At 46.6% G+C, this 20,616-nt stretch overlaps 1 protein-coding gene across 1 annotated transcript in view; it reads left to right on the top strand.

The window, feature by feature from the left end:
• Positions 1-20,177, top strand: part of Vit (vitrin) — an 89,437-nt gene extending 69,260 nt beyond the window's left edge. Inside the window, exons 12-15 of the mRNA XM_032908603.1 lie at positions 12,438-12,541; positions 15,566-15,792; positions 17,678-18,191; positions 19,584-20,177. Coding sequence (XP_032764494.1) covers positions 12,438-12,541; positions 15,566-15,792; positions 17,678-18,191; positions 19,584-19,762 — 1,024 coding nt within the window. The 3' untranslated portion in view covers positions 19,763-20,177. The remainder of the gene's footprint in view (positions 1-12,437; positions 12,542-15,565; positions 15,793-17,677; positions 18,192-19,583) is intronic.
• The last annotated feature ends 439 nt before the right edge of the window (positions 20,178-20,616 follow it).

Below are 20,616 nucleotides of genomic sequence, written 5' to 3'. Positions count from 1 at the left end.
TTGGCTTACACAGTTAGAGCCTGGATGGTCCCACAGAAGCTGCCTGCAGGTTGAGGCACCGAAGAAGTCAGTAGCTGACCCGGCCAGGAAGTTGCAGCCTCCGAGTAAGAGAAGACAGTGATAGTTTGAGGCTCCATCTGAGGCCAAACGTTTGCCTCCCGGAGAACGGCTGGTTCTCGTCCACAGCGAACACTGAAGAAGCTGCCATCACAGGCAGCAGAATAACTCAGGCAGCTCACGATGCATGCAGCCCCCGCCTTCCGCTTTAAATTTTTATTTATTAGTTATGTGTGTGTGAGAGGGAAAGAGAGAGAATATGCAGTCACAGACGTGCCACACACGCGCGTGGAAGTCAAAAAACAAGTTACAAGAGGCGGTTCTCAATTCTTCCGCCATGGCTCTAGGGACCAATTCCTGGTCACCAGACTTGCACAGCAAGCACCTTTACACATCAAGGAATTGGGCCAACGTTTCTCTGCTTTTCTCTTCCCTCTCAGCCCCCAGACTGTCCAACATCAATGGTAACATTCACTCCCTGGGTGGCTCTTCCTCAGTTGTTTAGACCCACGTACCAAAATTATCTAGATACATTGTCTCTCTCCGAGATGCATCCGGACATACGCCAAACACATCGCTGGGTTTCTGCACTCCCACATGAAGAAAAAAACCAACCCTTTACCATAGAATCCTAGTTTTACCTTGCAGTAGTGAGGTCTCCAGGCTCTGCCAAGAGATGCCTACCCCATCAAGAACAGCCACAGAGGCGGGAGAGGAGGTTGAGAAGGACCGGAAGGGACTCGGTGACAAATCATCCCCACCTCTCAGGCACCCATCTTCATTTCCACTGTTGCCGCCCCACACAGCTTCCCCGAGGAGTTTCTCGAGACAGCTGACTCAGAATTCAGACTTTGAAGTTTAGATTACGAGAATTAAATTAAGAACTTCAAAGCCCGTGCCAAGTAGTAACAGGAAATAAGAAAAGCCCAAGATGTATCAAGTTGTGGAGTGCAACCTGTTGGATTCTTCAGGAGCCCTAACTGAAAGATTCCCTGGGGACAATAGGCCCATGGGTAGCCTAGTGACGTGATCCGTTTGTGGAGGTGTGGTCACAAGACTGGTTGCTCTCTGAGTGTCTCTTGGGCTCTTGGTTTGTCTCTTCTATTCTTAGAGATCAGCATCCCTACCAGATCTCTCTCCCCTCTTCCCTGCCTGCAGAGCTCATAACCCATAATCATGACATCCTGTCAGCAACCGTGGCTGCCTCCCACAGTCAGCACATGCCTCCAGTAGAACAGGTGACATTTGGTGCAGACTCAGAAACACCACGTGCCTTTCCTAAAAATGCCTACTAAATGCCCAACCAGGGGAAGAGGGCAATTATCAGACAGGTTAAGCCTTCAAATGTCAAATAAAATCGACTTCAAAGGCCTGTTTGCTCACGCACTGGAAAAGCAGTTTACAGCTGTTTTCCACCAGTCCAAAGGCAGAGACGCGGTGCTGGAACCCGAGGTTGAGGATCAAGGCCCCCTCTTGTACATGCATTCTAAAGTTAAAATTATACAATCACCAGGTGTGTGACTGCACACAATACCTAAAGGTACACAGAACAGAGGAAAACACAGCCAGAGTGTGTTGTTAACAGGTAAACTCTAGCAGCAGGGTGGCTGCGAATAGCACACAGCTTGCCTTGTATCTCAGCCCACATCCACAGATGCTGACTAGAACATCCAGAGGTCTAACTGCCCCCTAGAACATCCACAGATGCTAACTGCCCCCTAGGACATCCACAGATGCTAACTGCCTCCTAGACCATCCACAGATGCTAACTGCCCCCTAGGACATCCACAGATGCTAACTGCCCCCTAGGACATCCATAGATACTAAGTGCCCCCTAGGACATCCACGGGTTTTAACTGCCCCCTAGGACATCCACAGATGCTAACTGCCCCCTAGGATATCCACAGATGCTAACTGCCCCCTAGGACATCCATAGATACTAAGTGCCCCCTAGGACATCCACAGATACTAACTGCCCCCTAGGACATCCATAGATACTAAGTGCCCCCTAGGACATCCACGGGTTTTAACTGCCCCCTAGGACATCCAACTGCCCCCTAGGACATCCACAGATGCTAACTGCCCCCTAGGATATCCACAGATGCTAACTGCCCCCTAGGACATCCACAGATACTAAGTGCCCCCTAGGACATCCACAGATGCTAACTGCCCCCTAGGATATCCACAGATGCTAACTGCCCCCTAGACCATCCACAGATGCTAACTGCCCCCTAGAACATCCACAGGTCTATGCTAACTGCTAACTGCCCCCTAGAACATCCACAAATGCTAACTGCCCCTTAGACTTATGTTTTCTTTTCTTTTCAACTCTATAAGTGGAAGAGAATTGTGCATTTTCTCTTGGACTTCATTGTCAACTCCAGGACATCAAAATAAGAAAATTGGTTTTCTTATTTTGCAAACCGGCAAAGTGCTAGTTCTCTTCGCTTATAAATAAATGTTCCTTTGCCCTGGGGTTTACGGCAGCCATCTCCTTTGTAGGCTGTGACCTGTGCTACACCTCCTATATTTTCTTGCTTTTTCGTCCCTGTGATTTTCAGCCTTGAAGTCACATACAGTGGAACGGTAGGCATGCTGGGGCCTTCTGTGGATCAGTGGCGCCACCTACCGGCGGACAGTCAGAGTGGCGGGAGGAGGCGATCCGTCACATGCACATGTCTGAAGGCTGTAAACCGAAGAGACCTTGCTGACATAACTAGAGAGACATGGTCACCTTGCTGACCCAATATAACAAGTCTGTGACAGCAGAGGACCCTTCCTAGCCATTGTCCACCAAGGACACCCACTGGGAGACTAGACAGATGCTTATCACAGGCTGAGGACAGAGGAGGTCATGAGCAGAGTATACAAACCTAGACGGTGCAGCATGCATTTGCAATGGTAGGGCCACTCCAGGGAGATAGGAAACAAAAGGCCACTCAGGAAACTCCAAGGCCGGCTGGAGCCTGGTGTGTGCAGTGCAAAAATTACTCTGTGCCTCCAAACAAGGTAGAATGCAAAGACTGACATCTACACATGTTCCATGGTACATGCTTACTCATACTTACACACATGCACATACATATCCCATATACATGCATCATGTAACACATATACATACATGATAAGAAAGAGGGGATTTTTAAAAAGAAACTTGAGCTTTTTCTTCTCTCTCTCTCTCTCTCTCTCTCTCTCTCTCTCTCTCTCTCTTTCTATCTCTGAGGTCGAATCTTAGTTGTCAACTTGCCTACATTGGAAATTAACTGGGACCCAAGCTACTGGGTGTTCCGGTGAGGCACTCTCTTAGTAAGATTATTAGAAGCAGGAAGACTCATCTAAAACCAGGGTCACACCTTCCGGTGGCAACCCCAAGTAAAAGGACACAGGAGAAGGAAGCTTTACACTTTGCCTGCTTGCTCCCTCTTCTGCTGGCAAGTTCATCTACTCTGTTGCTGTGACTAGTGTTAACCATGTTCTGCAGGTTGTCAATGGAGACTGAGGACCAGAAGTTCTCCAGAAATCTCCAGGACTCTAACACCATATTAGGACTATGGAAACATCCAGCTTCATGGATTGAACAACTTCTAGATTCTCAGCCTTTAAATTTTCAGACAAACATTGTAGACTACCTAGACCACATCCTGTTAGCCATTCTAACATATATATATATATATATGTTTGTGTTATATTATATATTTACATGTGTGTATTATATTGTATATAGAATATATAGTATATATAATATGATATATACTTTTAGTATATTTGATAGAAATATATTGTAGCTACTATATAGATATAGTATATTGTATATAATATATTTAAAGGGGATTTGTTAGACTAGCTCATATCATATACATATACTATATGTTATATACTACATATTATATACTATATTACATATACTATATATCCATTCTATTCAGTTCTGTCTCTTTAGATAACCCTAATACCCCCTCCTGTACAGTTCTGCTGAGTCACATACAAAGGCAGTCACACTTGGCTTTGCCAGCGATTCTGTGAGTTCCTGTCACACATTGGCTGGGCTTGTACAGGGTCCTCTGAGACCGCCCTCCCTCTTCAAAAGTGGACAGCCATCTTGGTGCACATTAGGGAGTCATTAAAAAATTCTGATATCCATGCCAAGCATCAGTTCTATGAAATCATACTTTATACATGTGGAGCCAAGGCATCACTGGCTTCTCAGGCAATAATTCATACATGACTATTCCTACAGCCTACGCTGCCATCGTGTGAATCCTATCACTGGCCACATGCCTCCTCCTAGGTCACCAGTCTCAGGGATGTGGGGCTCCATCCCATTCCTCTCTGTCTTTCTCTTCCCTTCTCTAGATTTCTTTCTTTTAAGACTTATATTTTTAATTGTGTTTATGTGGGGCTATGTGAGTATATAGTGTATAGTTGTCCATGGAAGCCAGAAGAGGGCGTCAGAGCCAGCGTTATAGGTGTGAACTCCTGGACAAGAGCTCTGGGAACTGAACTCCGGTCCTCTGCAAACACAGTGCACCCTCTCCAGCTCCCCCTCACTAGACTTCTGTTTATTCTTCTCCCTCTCTCGTCACTGGCAACCTTGTTGCTTAAGTTCTGGAACTTTAAAGCATTTTCTAAGACTCGGCTACTTAGTGATCCACACAGATACAACCTCAGACCTCATGCTGCTTCTCCAGCTGGAAACTTACATCTTAACACGACCCAAGGTGACCAGAGCCACGTGAGTTTGGGAAGCTATGCTGCCTGGATATTTCAGTGCTCACAGGGGGAGGCCCCCAGTGTGGTTCCAGATTAACATCTGATGTGCCAGTTGCTTCTGGAGGGACTCCTAGGTCATCAGATGGAATGTTCCATTTTCTCCAATGTGGCTCTACGTCCTCCTCTTTCTCCCTCTCAGGGTATCCAGATGCCGCTGCACACTGGACTGGAAGGATGAAACGTAGTCTGGAGCAGGCAGGATCGTGTGTGTGTGTGTGTGTGTGTGTGTGTGTGTGTGTGTGTGTGTGTGTGTGTGTGTGCATGTGTGTGTGGTGGGCTCTCGGCCAATCTTCAATGAAATAGCTCTTTGACACGATCATATCTTGTGCATATACCTTTATTAGGGGTGAACTATATACATATACTTTATTGGTAGTTTTGGGGAGGTGGGTGAGCATATCCAGGGTAGACAAAGGTCTTTGGCTGAATGTTTAAGGTACTGAGGAGATGCCTCATTAGCATAGAGAGGCATTCCAGGAATCAAGTGCAGGACTATGTGACATTCCTCAGGTGGGGTCCAGGGTCCTCCAGAGAAGGAAAACCCCCTGCTGACAAAGGGAGTCTACCCTTTTGCACCAAGCTCAGGGCTGTCCAGTGATGTCAGACTTTGACCTTAGCAGCAGGGTTTCCCGATCCTCCAGCAGAGAGTGGCTAAGATGGGTTTATTTTCTTCTCCTTGGATAATACTGCTATTAATTACATAGAAACTTAATTCTGAAAGACTCTGCTGCTAGGAAATCAAAAGGCCAGTATCCACTGTTGTACAAAGTCCCTCAGCTGGTTGGTTGGCCCAGGCCACATGCACTAAGGCTAGCAGCAGTTTTTCTAGTGAAGTTCAGAGCTGTTGAGGGGTTGGAACCAGAATTGTTTTCAATATAAGCCCTCCAGGGTTAAGTCTGTCACCTTCCCTGCACCCATCAGCACGTTCCCTGCAATCTCTTCCTGATCTCACAGGCATGCTTCATAACATTGACCAAGTCCACAACCTCTCTATTTCAGCCCACAATGAAAATTAAATGGCTAAATATAGATTATTTTATAATAATCTGTAGGTACTGCTGAATTAGAGGGAACAGTTTTAAAAGGTCCTTGCTGGAGGAAATATGATTAGCTAATATTTCTCGACAGGCAAAACAAATTATTTTGACAAGTTCATCTAGTTGTCGACACTGTTCGGAGGTAGACCAGTAGACTCTAGGATATCAACAGAACAGTAGGGTTAGGACCTTAACAAAAGTCCTACAAAACCCAGAGCCTCCTGAATCTCCTTGAGAATGAATCACTAAATTCTTCACTTTAGAAACTCCCAGGCTAGTGTGTGATTTTCTTCTGGAAGATATATCAAGTAGCCCACACGGTTGAACCAGTGCACCTAGTGGGTTTTATAGCATCAAGGAGATAGGATTCAGCTTACCTGCTCCCTGACCCAAACCTTCAGAGAAACCACCGGTACTCACCTCTAACAGGTGTCCTTGCTTCCAAAACCTGCTCCCAGCAGCCATTTGCTAGCATGTAAATTAGCCCTTTCTATACACAGAAAATGTTTTGGCCCAGCATTACTTTCTTTGCATTGAGCCTAGTTCTTTTTCCAAGTGTAGAACAATTTTATGTTTTGTCCTTAAACTGTAAGCCTCTTTATTTTTTTTTCCTCTTGTTTTCAAAGTATCTCTCTGATCCTGCTGAGGCAGAGAATGTGGTTTTATTTCATGAGAGCTTGTAATAAAATTAAAAATTCAGAGATTGCCTACACAAAAATATTATGGGCATAATCTTTTAAATGTTATTTTTCTCTGTTTTCTGTTTTCATAATAAAATACCTGATGGCTGTGAATTTGTAAGGAAGATAATCTTATTTAGCTCACATTTCCAGAGGTCCGAGTGTGTCACCAACTTTTGCCTGACCCTGGTGAGGAGCTCATGGTGGGTGATAACAAGGGGCAGAGGTGCACATGAGACACATTCTAAAAAAGCACTGTGGGGAAGTGCCAGGTTCCTCATAACAACCCATTCTGGTGAAAAACAATCCAGTCCCTAAAGGTCTGCATTAATTCCTTCCAAAGATGGTTTTCTCAGTACATAGATACCCTCCACTAGGGTCACGGCTGACACCTACCTATCTAAGAGATCCGGCCATGTTAACACCTTGACTCTGAAGACCAAGCCCCCAACACATGAAGTAGCATCTAAACCATAGCAGCCCTGTCTGGAGAGTGGCCAGGCGACTATGTCAGGCAGCCATCCTGGAAAAGAACAAACACACCCATGCCTGCCTATGTTCTATCCTAAGAGCTGCCATAGCTTACAGGTTAACAGTCCACTCACTCCCTTGATTTAATCAGAATGAAATCTGGTAAACATTATGGCTTACCATGCCCCAAGACATTCTGTCCTGTGCCATGAGAAAGAAATATAGAAATAAGATTCATCTAAGTGGTTTGATTACATGTTCCAGGAAGACCCTTGGTGAACCAGTTCCATGTCTTTGCCCATAACCATAATCATCATCAATTCAACCATTGGGAAGGGTTTCAGTGGCCCCATGCCCAGCCTTTGAATCCATTAAGATAATTAACACATACAATAGAGTTTCTTCTCTTTAGGACTCCACAGTCTAGTTTAAGGAGGCAATTTATTTTTTAAAGAAATGACATTAAATAAAATGAAAAGCACCTTTCATTGAGTGTATGAATAGCTGGACTATATGCCTCTGAGGACCAAGCTGTGTGTGATGCATTAATGCATGACGTAATGCAGGAAGGTGGAGATGGGGATTTTGGGGAGCTCTGTGCTCTATCACAGACAAAGAACCAAGGAAGAAGTCAGCTGAGCCTTTCCTCCTCTCGTGGGTGTGTTCCCCAGAATGTAGTCCCTCCTATGTGCTAAGCACGAGGGATCCAAAGTCAGGACGATCACCTGCCCTTGGGTTACAGCTGAACCTTGGGATTTGTGAATCTATTTATCCGCAAATTGGCTGGCTCACTAAAACGCACATTCGTCTTAAGACCATGTTAGTAGGCTTGCACGATCAGTTCTGGTGAGGTGGGGGAAAATATTTAGTTACCTGACTAAACACAGTTGAATGAGGTGACAGATGGCCTTACTGTCTCAGCTCTTTCCTAGAGTCGTGTTAATGTTAATTTACTATGCTCGAGTGACTGCGTGTGTGCGTGCGTGCACACTTTGCCACTGCTGTTTTAAAAGTAAAAAGAAAACTAACATGCGACTCACAGAAACATGTTTGCCAGGTAAGCACAGGTGGATATGAGTCACCTGAAGGTAGCACAGGTGGGCATGAGTCACCTGCATTAAGTAGAGGTGGCCATGAGTTGCCCACAGGTAAGCACAGGTAAGCACAATTTACCTACAGTTAAGAATGGCAGCATGAGTCACCTGCAGCTAGCACAGGTGGGCAGGAGTTACATACAGGTAAGCAGGGATGGGCAATGGTTACAGCGATATTGCTTGTGGACTCGACGTTCACGAGTCAGTCAGAAAAGAGGAGGAATGTGCCAATCTGGAGGCGAGTGTGCTCCAGACAGTGCTGAGGAAATGTCTACAGTGTAATAAAGGTGTGAAATAGGAACGAGCCTCAATTCACAGGCTCAGGAGATTGAAAAGCAAACAGAAGGGCTGGGTGTGGTGGTGCACACCTTAAATCCCAAAGCTTGGCAGGCAGAGCTGGGTGGGCAGATCCCAGTGGGCTCAAGGCCAGTCTGGTTTCATAGAGTTTCAGGCTAGCTTGGGCTACATGGTGTGAAAAGCTATCCAAAACAAAACAAAGAACCAGAAAAGGAGATGGGAGGTGCTAATTCTAATGTCGTCCCTGTGGCTATGATAGGATACTCTGACAAAAAGCGACTTAGGAGAAAAAGGATTTATTTCAGCCCGTGATTCCTGGTTAGAATACCATATTGAGGAGAAGTCAAGGCAAGCGTTCAGGACAGCCCAACACAGCCAAGAGCACCGAGATAATAATGAGAGTAGGCCCGGTTCTTGGCTAACATTCCCTACTCTTATAAAGTACAGAGCCCCAACCCAGGGTATGGTGCCCTTCACTTTTAGACTTTCCACGTCAGTTAAAGCGACGAAGACAATCCCACACAGACTTACTCGTAGGCTGACCTGATGCAGACGACCTTCACTGAGACTCTCTTCCCAGGTTCTTCTAGGTCGTATCTAGTATAAGTAGTGTTACCACAGTGCGTGCGTTCAGCCTGAGTCCGATGTGGAAGAAAACAATGGACTCATGGATGGCATTGCTGTGAGGATAAAAGTCAAAGAAGTTTAAATCACATTGAGTGCCCATGAGGAAATGTTCAACAATTTTACTGTTTTATTTATCATACTCCCTCCAAAGGCACACTCCCAGCGACCCCATTCCTCCCACTGTTTCGAGGTTTTACTACCTCCTCATAATGCCAGTCTCAATACATGAGCCTTTGAGAGGCAGTCCAGATCCAAATAGAACCTTAGTCAGTCAGCCAGGAGACCAAAGTCTAAAGTTAAGACTAGGAAGGATGGAAAAGCTATGAGAAATGGGTAAGAGGCAGGTCTGACTGGATGTGGCACTAGGTGAGGAGTATGAGAGATGGGTAAGAGGTAGGTCTGACTGGAGGTGGCATTAGGTGAGGAGAATGCTTAGTATTGGATGGCTCAGTGAGTCAAGGAATACAGAAGAGGAGTGAAGTTGAGCAGAGCAGACCGGAAGGAGAAATGCGTTCAGTTTGGGAATTACCAAACCTGAGAACCTTCCGATGGAGATACATGGGAGCCATTGCTTGTATACCTGAGGTTCAAGAAAGGGAACGTGCCAGTGTGTACTGACTGCTATTGACAAGTCAAGAAGGCGTCCATGATGGAGAGCACCCAGGGAACCCAGAAAAGAGCTGCTCAGAAATGGAACAAAAAATGTTGTTTATTTGGTACTGTTCATTGGGGACCTTTATGTGCCATGCACTATGTCATATGCTATGAATTAGAGAGAGTTGAGTCTGCTGGGGATGAAGGAAGAATAAAAAACAACACAAAAAATAGAAAACAGAAAGACTACTCAGTATTTCACTAGAATATAGGAAATCCTAGAATGGATGAGTAAATAAATAAAAAGAGAAAAAAACAAGGAGAGTTAATTGGTAAATTGTAATTGAATCATGAATGCTTTGAAAACCAAAATATGACGTCTAACAATAGGACTACATTTTTTTTCTTAGCATGATAAAACAACTAATCTCTGACGGAAATATCTCACAGTTCTGGGGTTCAAGGGCAGGGACAGCAGCATCAACTCAGGTCTGGTAGGATCTCTCAGAAGAGAGCAAGAGTGCAAGCCAATGGGCCTTCACATTGCCAGAGTTCAACCTCACTCTTGTGATGACCCACGGGAGTTCAAGCTCCCACCATGGTCACCACAGTCCCTTCCAACTGCTGATCAAGTGACCTCAGCCGGTCTCACCAGACCTGCACTCATCAAGGCCTTATGATCCTTGGGGACTAACCTCCCAATAATATTCAAACCACAGCAAGGAGTTTGTTCACTCATTCATTCGTTCGTTCGTTCTTTTGTTCGTTCGTTCACTCTAGATTCTGGGGATTGAAGCCAGAGCCTAACACATGCTAGCCAGGCATGAGCTAACTTTGATGCTTTGGATCAAACCCTGAGCTTTGCACTTGCTAAGCCCATTCTCTACCACAACTCTGCATCCAGAGCCCCTGAGGATTTTTGGGCAGAGAGTCTTACAGGCAGAGTTAGAACAGAAGGAAGAGTCCTCGGGCAGAGGCGATGGCCGGCACTGCCACAGCTAATAGAATCTCATAATAGAATCAGGGATAAAAGTTAAGGTGGGAAGAACCACTGGGGCATGATTGACGGGGACATGGGAACTCTATGTGAATAAGTACAGGGTTTGAGGTCAGTGGCCGGAGGCAAAAACAGCACTTACGGAACTGCGCTAAAAGATCGGACCCTTCAGCTGGCTAACACCTGCCACTTGGCTAAGCACACCTTCTGGGCACCCAGCTTGAGACAGTGAAGAAGGTTGGAAATAGGAAAGGAAGAGGGATGGGAAGGAGTCAGGGAAGGCCTCCTTCGTCTGAAGTCCTGAGGACTATTTAGGCCCCTCTGGCCCACACTGCAGTCCCAAGGTCATGCTAAGAATACACCTTAGAATTCTCACCCCAAATTGTCCAAGCAGCTGCTCAGTGCTGGAAAAAGCTTTCAAAAGGCTTCCCACCTCTTGAAGACTTGGTCCCACAGCCCACCCTGGCTCTGTGACATGCAGGCTCCCTGACTGAGAAATGAGGGGCTTCAAGCTGACAGCATGTTTGAACCAAGCCAAAACTCTTCGGAAGCATGCAGCCCTGTGTGGCTGTACAGGGTGTGTGCACCGAGGGATCTGCTCTGCCCATGGTTGGGTGTCAGTGGCTCCAGAGACAGATCCTTGCTCACCGTGACTGGGGGTGCACACGCACCTGGCACAAACTTCACCCCTCTGCTACTCCTCCACACCCTCTGCTTGACAGTTTCAAGGCTCTTCTCACTGCTCTCCCACGCATGCTCCCCAGGGAAGGGTCCTTATTCTGTCTCACCAGTGAAATCACTCCGGATCTGTCCCACATGTCTCTTTTCAGTCTTCAGGGAGATGACATTGACCTTCTGGTGATATTCTACTCATGTCACCTACTTGCAGGAGTCCTAAGATGACCCAACTCCTGTGGGTCATCTACAGTGGTCTTCCTGGACCCACTATTCATAATTGGTTCCAGTGTTAGGGGGTACCCAGGGCATGGCTAACAGTTGGGGCTCTCTAGTTGCACAGGGCATGGCTAACAGATGAGACCCTTCCTGCAGAGGCTCTAATCGGGAGACATTGAGAACTCACTGCTCCCCTCTTAGGATAGAATCCCACTGGACCTTAGCAGTGTGACTGTTTTGATGCTGTTTTTTATCTCTGTAAAGAAGCTGGAACCCAGAGACTTAAATGGCTCCTCGGGATTACATAGCTAGGCTGAGACATCCTGTAAATGGAGAAATCATTATCCTGACTTGTATTCTCTCTGATGACCCCACGACGTTAGTACACATCTCCAACCCAGTGCTCACACAGTGGCCCTAACTGAGCCAAATGGATCACAAAACCAACCCATAAGTCATGAATCTGGGAGCAGAGGTGTGGGTGGCAATGACGGGGAAGAGAGGAAGATAAGAGGCTAGGAGGGAAGATGGTCAGAACACATTATATGGACATATACATGTAAGATGTTGTCAAGCAAAAAAAAAAAAAATCAAGAAAAGGCAAGTCCATCACCAAGGAAGTAAACTGAAGAGAGCTTTTCTCCCTGCTCTAAGAAGAAGCAAAAAGACCACAGAACCATGACGTGGCACAGCCAAAAGTAGAACTCGACCTTCCAAGCCTGTCCCCAGTGGTCTGCTGCCCTCCCTTCCCTGTGGAGGACCCTGGGTTCCCTTGTCTCATCCCCTTGTCCTCTGTGGACACTGTGTCGGGTGTTGTCGCTCAGCTATCTTGTTTGTGCACGGAGGAATCTACCGTGATAGCTGCCTTCCTCCGGAGGGAATAACTTTCTAGCTAAATTTCATTTCTTGTTCTCTCTAGAGACAACCCTGCGACCCAGTTTAACCTCAAAACTCACATGAATTCTCAAGATCTGAAGACAGCTATAGAGAAAATTACCCAGAGAGGAGGCCTTTCTAATGTAGGTATGTGACCCAGATTCAAGTAATTCTTCCTTGTTACCATGGTGCACCTTCTATGTGGCTGTCTTATAATATTCTATATTGGAGGAGGTGGGAAAAAATAACCCATCAAGAAGTGACACCACAGCCTCTGTATCTTTCCTAATGTATTACCACGGATTCGGGTACAAAATGGTCAAAACGCTTGGGCCTCTGACTTCCTTCCCATCCAGGTGTTTGGTTGCAGCCACATTCCTCAGGCCAAGCAGGACAGCTGTTGTGACTACTTCATGGCTGACCTATAAGCTGCCAACCAGTTATTACTAAATTTTGTCACCAGTTCCACTCAGGAGGTCCTTCAGGGATATCTAGTTCCCATCAAAGTTGTTGTAGTGGTGTCTTTGCGAAGAGGTGAGTCCCATGTTTGAAAAATGAGTCTCCTGCAGTGTCTGAACTTTAAGAGTGGTGGATACCACTAGAAGTTCAACCTCTAGTCCTCAGCGGGACAGCTCCAGAAGTTCCATTTTACCTGTTTACCCAGAGGAGGCTGGAGCAGGGGGGAATGTTCCCACACCAGCCATGCCCAAAGACTGGAAGGAAGGTTGGTTGTGCTTTATGGAACTTCCAACCCTTTAAGGCCAAAGAAATTCAAGTGTAAGTTACAGTAGCTTGTGTGGGGGAAAGCAGTGAGCAGAACTAAATTCCACAGAGCATCCCTGAAATTAGAGAGAGTCTGGATAACGAACATCTTCCCTCTCCTTACCTCTGGAAGTGACCAGAGGATTTGGCAAATGCAGAATCCTTCGCTACAGTGCAATGCGAAGTAGCCACTAACCAGTCCCCAGATCCGTGTCTGTAAATCCACATCACCTGCCTCATAAGCACGAGAGGGGACTGCACAACAGTTCATCATTATACACGCGGGTTTTCAATGAGAAGAGCCTGGCAAGGCACTCAGCTCCCCCGATGAGGTCAGAGAGGCTTCCTAACCCAGTTGGTATACGTTTTCAGAGAGTGAGATGCTCTTCCTCTGCCTCTGGATCCTGCAGGGGTTCAGTGAATGTAGTAACTGAGGCACATGGGGATTTGGTCTGAGGAGGATAGAAAGGACTAAGGAAGCAAATGCAGCTGAGCGTTTAAAATGACCTCTCAAGGCACTGTTATCTCTTCCAAGACCAGAAAACCAGTTTTCAATTTCTGTCAACAAGGCCTTTTCATGAACCTGCTCCATCCCGAGTGCTGCCACGATGCTAGGCTAGCACACAGCTCCAGCACCATGCCCTATGCTCCCCATTCTCACTAAAAAACAAACAGCAACAACAAAAAACGCCTTCAGAACTACCATCCAATCCCAGTGCAGAGACGCCAAATACACCACAGTCTCCTCCACAGAAGTAGTAGCAGAAACAAAGTAACAGTCCTTGCTTGGCTTTCGTCTTCTAAGCCTGGATCAAACGCATCAGCTTAGGGAACTAAAAAGAGGCTGGGAAGCGTAAGGCACAAAGGACTATGGGTAGTGCAGCTTTCCAACCTCAGCCTCTTGTTTCAAGGTGAAGGGAATGTGTGCAAGGCTCTGATTCACTCCAGCCTGCCTCCATATTTAAGATTCTTGGGGTCGTGTGAAATCATACGGCTTCTTACAACGCATGCATTTTGCTACGGGTGCTGAATATTATCCTGGAGAGACTGCTGGGCACTTTAGAGCCTTGAGTTCTCAACAGCCGTGGTTTTCCATTAACAACGGGATCTCTGCAGCCAGTTCACACGGTTGTCTGAGACGCTTCTGTAGCAGCTTGGAATGTAACCACCTGTTGCCTTCAATTGACAGTGAAACAGCCAGGGGAGCCAGGATGCTGACCAAACCCAGAAGCGCTGAGTGAAATGATGTTAATGCTAAAGTCTAAACAAGACGAATTGAACTGTAACTGAAATGAGAACCCACCTGGGAATCTCCTGGAAACTGTGGCCTTTTACATATTCTTATAGACAAAAACTGCCTTCAGGGCATGTGCCTGTGCAGTCGCACAAACACACGCACACACACACACACACACACACACACACACCCCTCATACACACTAGGATCCATAGATTCTCAGTTAAGAGTCATGCTAACTCGAAAGCAGTTAGTCATCATCTCAGTATGCTCAGGAGGACCTAGGACGTTCAACAACAAAAAAAAAAAAAAAAACAAAAAAAAAAAACAAAAACAAAAACTAGAAGAGCTATTCAAAACTGGGGCAGTAGGTTGAACCCGAGATCCTTGCACAGTGTAAAATACACACATGAGAATGCCTGAGACTCCATTACTCCTCATGTCTGTGGCACTCAGACTCGATGGAGAAAACTGTTGGCCTGGAACTCTAGACCCCAGGACTGAGAGTGACCTACAGAGCTGACCTGTCATAGCTAGGGCTTGAACCCAGCATGTCCCTTCCTAGGAGGTACATCCTACCCACAGCCAGCCAGACCCGTGTCCTTGCTCTAGGACTGGAGAAAGGACATCACTAGTCATGGATAACAGCCCCTCACTCAACAGCTGTAGCACTGGGCCCACTCGGGCTGTGAAGGGCCAGGATGAGGCTAATGTCACTCCAAATCAGCTTTCCCCATCCCTGTTCTCAGACACAGTGTGGCCCTGTTATAGGGGCCTAATAAGAAAAGGTCAGGTAAGGGGCCCTTTGGATCTCGTGGAAGTCTTTCTCCTCTGGACCCTAAAACGTTCTCTTCCTAAACAAGAGACAATTAGAAGCTCTGGGCTTAAAAATGAAGTCAAGGAGAGACTGTGATGACTGAAATATATATAGATATAGATATAGATATAGATATAGATATAGATATAGATATAGATATAGATATAGATTGATATATATTATACAACTATATGATATATATGTGTGTATATATATATGTGTGTAATACATATATATATACACACACACACAACTTGGGGCTGAATGAGTATGCTTTTTTAGACCTCTTTGTACTGCTGTGACCTGTTACCATTACCACTATCATTTCAAGCACATTTTCTTCTTCTTCTTTCAGGCCGCGCCATCTCCTTTGTAACCAAGAACTTCTTTTCCAAAGCAAATGGAAACAGGGGTGGTGCTCCCAATGTGGCTGTGGTCCTGGTGGATGGCTGGCCCACAGACAAAATAGAAGAGGTGTCACGAGTTGCGAGAGAGTCGGGGATCAATGTCTTCTTCGTCACCGTCGAAGGGGCTGCTGAAAGGGAGAAGCAGCATGTGGTGGAGCCCAATTTCGCCAGCAAGGTACATACATAGCTGTCCAGTTATGGGGAGTGTCCGGGCAGCCGGTCCAGCGCAGGATCCGCTGCACTCTGAAATGTTCTCATGACCTTAGAGCTGCTTTCTAGGGCCTTGGAATGTTCTCAAAACTCATAAGCATGTAGTGGGGCCTCCCCTGGGGAATCTGAAATTGTCCTTTCAAAGCCAAACTTTATTCTCACTTCAGAGCCAGCGGTTTGCAAGCAGAGGGGAAGAGCAGTGTCTCCAAACTGTCACTTAAACCTCCCCTTGTTCCTCTCACAGCATCAGAGGACCCAAACAGCCAGGCAGACTTTACACACACACACAGGCTTGCAAAGAAGTCTACACATCCTATACACACATATACACATGGGCTTACATATATGTATATGTAACACACACACACTCTCACACACACACATACACACACACACACACACACACACACACACCCTGCTCACACATACACTACAAATGAACCCAATCAATCTGACAAACAAAACAAAGGAATTCTACACTCCCAGACTCCCAGATCAGAACGGTCATACTCCTCTGCTCCCCCTGAAGGGCCCAAGGCCAGTGGCAACCCAGAATTATCCCCTGATACCCACATCACATCTCTCACCCTCTGCTATTAATCAGGCCTAAACCACCCGAGATCTGAGACAGCACTCTGTCACTGGTCCGTTCCCTTTTGGAGTCTCCTCAGTTTACTCCTGCCAGTATTCTGGGGTCCTTGATCCAAATCCTTCCCCATTACCTGTTATAGCTAAGGCACTCTGCAGTGAAGGTCAACCTCCCTACTTGGTCAGCTTGCTGTGACCTCCACATACACACTGTGTTCCTGCCAAACCGTGTCCCATCCACAGTTGGCACCACCACCATCTCGCTGTGACTTTACACAGGTTGTCTGTGGGACTCCTCTCTACCCACTAGTCAGAACTCAGCTCTGTCTACCTAGCATCCATCTACCTAGGCTGTGGAAAGTTTCACGAACCCCATTTAGGTGTTTTCAATCAATAAAAAACATTTCCTGGGAAAACGTGTTACTTCTTGCTTAAACTAATTTTGCCATTATCCAAGTTCATTTGTAGCCACCAAGTCTGACCCGGCCAGATCCCCAGAGATTAGCAGGATGAAGAGTGATGACCCACTTTTGGGACATGAGCCTAATCACTTCTAAGAACATCTAACCAACTTGCTTGGGATTTTTTAGTTTTCTGGAACAAGCTTGGGCATAGATAAATAAACACTCATTTGCCTAGAGGCAGGGTTCTGTGGCAGGCAGAACGTTGAGTTTATTCTGGTGTTCCAGTTCTCGGGGACTCAGAGATGTCCCTTCACAGCTGGCCCTCTGTTCTGTGATGAGGGGCTCCTGTGGCAACCAATTAAGGGACTGTAGGGCCATCGAGTGTGACTCCAACACACGTGACCCCTCGGTGACTCTGAATGCCTTCTGGCAGAGTACAGGACTGCCCTGGAAGCATCCTGTTTGTGTATGAGAACAATAGCTTCATTTAGCCATCCCCTGCGATGGTTGGTACCCACAAAGCTACAATACTGCTGGCTTCCAGCGGCAATGAGTCGAGAAGCCAGTGGAGGTATAAATATAAAACTAAAGCCAATACTGCACATCTCCGCTGGACCATTTTCCACTGAGACAGGGTCCCAGCTGAGGGGAGGAGGGGAGTGAGGCCAGATGTTCTGGAGGGATCTTGACCTCAGTGGTACGCAGCCAGGAAACTGGAATATAGAAAGGGTGCTCTGAAGGGTGCTCTAATACCGGAAGTACAGCCCTAAGAAGCCTGCCTGGTGGTGAAGGGTGTTGTTGGCAGGCTGAAGGACTTGACTTCTGATCTGGACTAGATCCTTCCTTCCTCTCTTCCAGGCAGTGTGCAGAACAAATGGCTTCTACTCCTTCAACGTGCAGAGCTGGCTCAGCCTGCACAAGACCGTGCAGCCCCTGGTGAAGCGGGTCTGCGACACTGACCGCCTCGCCTGCAGCAAGACCTGTTTAAACTCTGCCGACATAGGCTTTGTCATTGACGGCTCAAGCAGCGTGGGGACAAGCAACTTCCGCACAGTCCTGCAGTTCGTGGCCAACCTCAGCAAGGAGTTCGAGATTTCAGACACCGACACTCGCATCGGGGCCGTGCAGTACACCTATGAGCAGCGGCTGGAATTCGGGTTCGACAAGTATAACAGCAAAGCCGACGTCCTCAGTGCCATCAGGAGGGTGGGGTACTGGAGCGGGGGCACCAGCACAGGGGCTGCCATCCAATATGCCCTCGAACAACTCTTCAAGAAGTCCAAACCGAACAAGAGGAAGGTAATGATCCTTATCACCGACGGCAGGTCTTACGATGACGTGCGGATCCCAGCCATGGCTGCCTACCAGAAGGGTGAGCACTCCTGCTATTAACGCGGGCCCAGAGGCATCTCGGGAAAAGGGGGTTGGAGCAGTGTCCTTGGTGCACAGGGAGGAACCGCCCTTTTATGTATTATTTTTGTCTGTGACTTAAGAAAACATCCACAGGGAACTGGAAGGGTAGCACACTGGTTAGAAACTCTTGCTGTTCTTGCGGAGAGCCTGACTTCCGTTCCCAGCACCACAATCATCTCAGCCTCGCAATCATCTGGAACTCCAGTTCCGGATTGGGCGCCCTCTTCTGATCTCTGTGGGCACCTTCCATGAATACATGTACATACAGACAAAACACTCATACACATGAACAGATCTTTTTTCTTTCTTCTTTTCTTTTTTAGTGTTCACAACCACAGGAAAAGGTAGAAACAGCATAGGGTCTCTGAGAAGAGGACACAGAATCAAAAGGATTCTGCTTAGTGGCTCCTCAAGTACCCAGAGCCTGCAAGCGATGGAACAGTAACTCTTTCTTTTACACAGTGTCCGCTAACGCTGCTTCCACACCGGCAGAAAGCAGCAAAGGGGGAAGTTGATTCCTCGCTTTATGGAAGATGTCAAACCCCTAGCTTTGTTGACTCCAAATTGTGTTCGGAACTTTTATAGACCAATAACGCTTTTTAAAATGTACTATGGAAAGCAAATGTTCATTTTTGTTTTGATTTTTGTTTTTTTATTTTGTTTTTTTCGGGGAGATTTTTTTCTATATGACTCAGGCATGCCTCAAACACAAAATCCTCCTGCCTCAACCTTCCAAGCACTGGGATTATAAGTATGTGCCACAATACTTAGACGAAAAATACTATATTTGTCAATGGCAGTCAGTCTATTGCTGTGAAATGGCTACTTTTATAAAGGACAACATTTAATTGGGGCTGGCTTACAGTCTCAGTCCAGTCCGTGATCATCATGGCGGGAAGCATGGCAGCATGGCAGCATGCAGGCAGACAGGGTGCTGGAGAGAAGGAGCTGGGAGTTTTACATCTTGATCCACAAGCAGCAGGAAAAGCCTGAGATGCTAGGCCTTTCTTGAGTTTCTGAGGACCCAGTGGTATTGAATTAGGAGTCCATTCTGCACCAGGATGGCCCTGTTGCCACCTCTCTCTTCATTATGGCTATAAAAGACCCTAGGTTAAAATAAGGCCAAAAGACTATAAACTCTTAGGACAACAGCTACATTCATTCGTGGCTGGTGCTACAGTGTGGATAGTCAAAGTGTTTGTCGAATAACTGGTCACACTGTTTATTTCTAGAAACTAGAGGACTCGCTGGGGTTCTCGCATTCGTTTTTCTTGGCACATTTCTGGTCTGGGGTGCCCAGAAGGAAACAATGCCTGGGGGCATTCGCTTCACACCATCTTTGTCTTCACAGGGGTGATCACGTACGCAATAGGCATCGCATGGGCTGCTCAGGATGAGCTGGAGGTAATTGCCACGCACCCTGCCAGGGACCACTCCTTCTTCGTGGATGAGTTTGACAACCTCTACAAATTCGTCCCCAGGATCATCCGGAATATCTGTACAGAGTTCAACTCGCAGCCTCGAAACTGAGTTGGGAGCAGACAGAACGGCAAATGCTGTCTCACTGATCCTTGGGACCATCCCCGGCATGGTCCATATTTGGGGTTGGGGGGATGGGGTGGCGAGGGAGGGCTCTGAGAGAGCTTGGGAAAATGCACTGGGTGTTATTACTCTGCCACTGGTGGTGTAAATGCTTCAGAACCTACCAGTCAAAAGGCTGACTGTCAGCTCTCAGGTTGGGTTCAAATCCTGCATCGCCTTGTGTGTGCTGAAGAGTCCACATTTCCACAGTTATTTTCCAAATATGTATCCAGAGGAGAGTACAGCTCCTATGACAGCAGAGGAGGGAGGGTACAGCTCCTATGACAGGAAAGCATTGAGCGTTTATGGGAAGTTTGTTTACGTTTCTCATTAGAACTCTGTAACTGTCCATACGTTTGTTTTTATAGTGGTCTCCCTTTTTTTTTTTTTTTTTCCTTTTTTTTCTTTTTTGTCTTGAGAATGTGGGAACTGCTTAAATAAATGTTTCAAAGAATTGCGTGGACATTTTCTAATCACGTGATGTTCGTCATGAGGCCATACTTCACTGTTCCTTTTCTTGCAAAACAAAACAGAACAAACCGGAAGTGAAGTGGGAGGAGCCTGATTGAGCTTCACGGTCACGTCCTCACCCAAGGACACATCTATTAGCTCGTAAAATACAGACGCAGAGCATGCAAGGGAGGATTCAGAGATGGACAGGAGAGTGCATACCTCTAATCCCAGCTACTCGAGGCTGGGACAGGAGGCTCACAAGTTCGAGGCCTGACTAGTCGATTTAACGAGGCCCTGTCTCAGAATATAAATTAAACACAGAACCGGAAGGAGTAGGGTGTGGCTCAGCG

This window comes from Rattus rattus, chromosome 7 (assembly GCF_011064425.1).
Source record: "Rattus rattus isolate New Zealand chromosome 7, Rrattus_CSIRO_v1, whole genome shotgun sequence".
NCBI lineage: Eukaryota > Metazoa > Chordata > Mammalia > Rodentia > Muridae > Rattus > Rattus rattus.
Note: the sequence above shows the minus strand (reverse complement) of the source record. Positions and strands in the feature narration are given on the sequence as shown.